Below are 3,359 nucleotides of genomic sequence, written 5' to 3' on the forward strand. Positions count from 1 at the left end.
GGCGCGCACACATACGTACTAGCATACATACAAACATACATACGTATGACGCTTGAACTAAACACCAAAGCAAGTAATAGGCAGTGTAGTATACATACTACAATACTCACTATACTAGCGTGGCTCAGCAGTACGCAGCCACACACATATACGTATATCAACATATAACGCTTCGTAGCCAAGAATGTCGCTTTTTCGTTTCATCGAGTCTCAAATCACTCCCAACGATTCTAAAGAAGTTTTCACTTCAAAAAAGCTTTGTTTACCGAGGTTAGGAAATTTTTGTTTGCTTGACCTAGGCTTTCATTCAAGTGGGCCCTACTCACTTTGGGATAGCCATTTAACCTAATCTTACTTATATATGTGGCGTACCCACAAACTATTATTCAATTTATATTAATTTTGCTATTGAATTTATATTAATTTTGTTATGGCAACGCCGTGCTACTGGCTTGAGCTGCCATTTTGTTTTACTTCAATTTCAATGTTCTTACTTTTTGGATCGGGCACGTGTCGATAAATGTAAATTTAGTTTCTTAATAATAAATCACAGTAAAATCCAAATTGGTGACCCCGAACGTTTTAAAAAAGCTGTCGTACAAACTTTTGTACATTATATTGAATTTTCGCCGTTTACTTGGAATTGCTGCCGCTCGTTTGCAAGAGGGCACATCGAAAATCCGCATAACCACACTTTTCGTGGCACTTCGTGGCAAATTTTGCACACCATGTCCCTGAACGACAGCATGGCAATTAGCAATAGCGGCGCGGATGCTGCGCACAACGAAAATTATACCACAGCACCAAGAAATCCTCATGGTAATAGCGGTACGGATGCTGTGCATACCGAAAATTACAGCACAGTACCACGAATTCCACTGCCGCAAATGAGTGAAGAGAACATTGAGGCCTACTTTTACGCCTTAGAATTCTGGTTTCAAGCTTCGCTCATATATTCAGACTCCAGAAAATTCCATATCGTTTTAGCAAACCTTTCGCCGCCTAAACTACTTGAGCTTAGGTCGATCATCGAGACAGCGCCGGCAACCGGAAAATATCGGTACATTAAGCAGAAGGTAACTGATCATTTCACTGATAGTCAGCAACGGCGCCTGCAGAAGGTGCTCAAAGACATGCCGCTTGGCGACCGTAAACCAAGCGAACTTTTCAGTGAGATGAAGCGCGTTGCTGGCACCACGCTCAACGACAGCCTATTGCACGACTTGTGGGTAACGCGTCTTCCACCGTATGTACAAGCAGCTATAATAGTAGCACAAGTGCCCCTCGACGAAAAAGCTAAAATTGCTGATTCCATCGTGGAATCCATTGATTGGCAAAACGGTCATGTGGATGTTGTGTCTACACACAACGAAATTTCTAACCTCAAAAGCGAGATCGCAGAATTAACTCGAAACATGCAAAAGCATTTAACCTTGAAGGACCGTCCTCTTCGATCAAGGTCACTTTCTCGAGCAAGGAGCGTACGGCGCGACAACCGACATGCCATTTCGGGACTTTCTTGTTGGTATCATCGGACATTTGCCGACAAAGCAACGAAGTGTCGCAAGCCATGTGCGCTTTCCCAGAAACAATCGTCTCAATAATGCTGCTCAGCTGCAGCGATTTCAGGTACCAGTAAACAACCTGAGATCGTTAAAAATTACCAGCTTCGTATCTTTGGCTCTTCGTCGAAAATTAATTTTCTTATTGATACGGGCGCTGATGTGTCAGTAATACCGTCACATACGAGGGCAGCTAGAGCTAATTCAACCGGGTTAAAATTGTTTGCCGCGAATGGTTCACCTATTAGAGTGTATGGTGAAGTCATTTTAAAATTAAATTTAAATTTACGCCGCGAATTCGTTTGGAATTTTTTGATTGTCGACGTTTCTCATGATATCATCGGCGCTGATTTTTTAAGTAATTTTGGAATTTTGGTCGACCTCAAGCGGAAGTGCTTACGAGGTAGTAAAATCGAATTAAAATCTGTTTGCGCAACTCATATGACACCTTCGGTGAGTGTAAAAACTGTCAACGCGGAATCAAATTTCGCTGACATTCTGCAAGAATTTGTTGATATCACCCGGCCACTACCAATGGGTACAACGACGAATTCCAATGTAGTTCATCGAATTATAACGCAAGGTCAGCCTGTCTTTTCGCGCCCACGACGACTTTCGCCCGAAAAATTAGCAGATGCCCGCTCTGAATTCGACTCACTTTTGAAATTAGGAATCTGCCGGCCATCAAGCAGCAGTTGGGCGAGTCCGCTATATATGGTGCGCAAAGCTGACGGATCGTGGAGACCCTGCGGGGATTATCGATCGCTCAATGCGCCAACCGTGCCGGATCGTTACCCACTCCCGTTTCTGCAGGATTTCGCAAATTTCTTGGCAGGTAATACAATTTTTTCGAAAATTGATTTGCAGAAAGCGTTCCATCAAGTCCCTGTTCATCCTGACGACGTTTATAAAACGGACATCACTACGCCCTTCGGGCTATACGAATTCACAAAGATGACTTTCGGTCTACGAAATGCAGTCCAGACGTTTCAACGCATAATAAACGAAGTTTTTCGTGGTCTTGATTTTGTTTTTACGTACCTCGACGACGTATGTGTTGCATCGAAATTATTCGAAGAACATCGAAAACATCTTCAGCAGGTATTTAAATGATTGCAAGATCATAATTTAACTATCAACGCAGCGAAATCCGAGCTTGGGGTTAAGAAACTTGAGTTTTTGGGACACTCCATTACCAAGGATGGCATTCGACCCCTAGAAAGTCGCGTAGAAGCCCTTCGTAACTTTAAACGACCTACCGTCGCAAAAGAGTTGAAGCGGTTTCTAGCAATGCTAAACTTCTATCGGAGGTTCCTGCCGCATGCAATGGAAACTCAAAGGTTTCTCTTCGACATGATAGGCGCAAACAAGCGCAACGATTCTACTCCTCTATCCTGGTCCGACGAAGCTTCAAGTTATTTTGAAGCCTGCAAGGAACAGCTGGCGAAGTGTGCAATGCTGGCACACCCCATATCCAATGCGGAATTATCATTATGGGTCGACGCCTCAAATTTCGCCGCGGGTGCCGTGCTGAATCAGGTGGTGGATGGTAATATTCAACCGCTGGGATTTTTCTCGAGGAGATTCACGAAGGCTGAGACGCGATACAGCACATACGTAGAAGGCACAATGTGCCACATCTACACCGACCACAAGCCGTTGGTGTACGCATTTCATCAGCGTCTGGATAAGGCATCGGACCGGCAAGTAAGACAGCTCGACTTCATTTCACAAATAACGACAGATATTCGTCACGTTGAGGGTGAAAATAACGCCGCCGCTGATTTGATGTCGCGA

At 44.0% G+C, this 3,359-nt stretch overlaps 1 protein-coding gene across 1 annotated transcript; it reads left to right on the forward strand.

The window, feature by feature from the left end:
• The first annotated feature begins 728 nt into the window (after nucleotides 1-728).
• Nucleotides 729-1,604, forward strand: LOC128867274 (uncharacterized). The gene has a single exon (XM_054108385.1). It carries the CDS (start codon nucleotides 729-731, stop codon nucleotides 1,602-1,604), a length of 876 nt encoding a protein of 291 aa, XP_053964360.1.
• Nucleotides 1,605-3,359: the final 1,755 nt, after the last annotated feature.

Source organism: Anastrepha ludens, chromosome 6, assembly GCF_028408465.1.
Source record: "Anastrepha ludens isolate Willacy chromosome 6, idAnaLude1.1, whole genome shotgun sequence".
Lineage (NCBI taxonomy): Eukaryota > Metazoa > Arthropoda > Insecta > Diptera > Tephritidae > Anastrepha > Anastrepha ludens.

Coding starts and splice junctions, on each gene's coding strand:
- LOC128867274 (XM_054108385.1), top strand. CDS start 729: ATGTCCCTGAACGACAGCATGGCAATTAGCAATAGCGGCGCGGATGCT.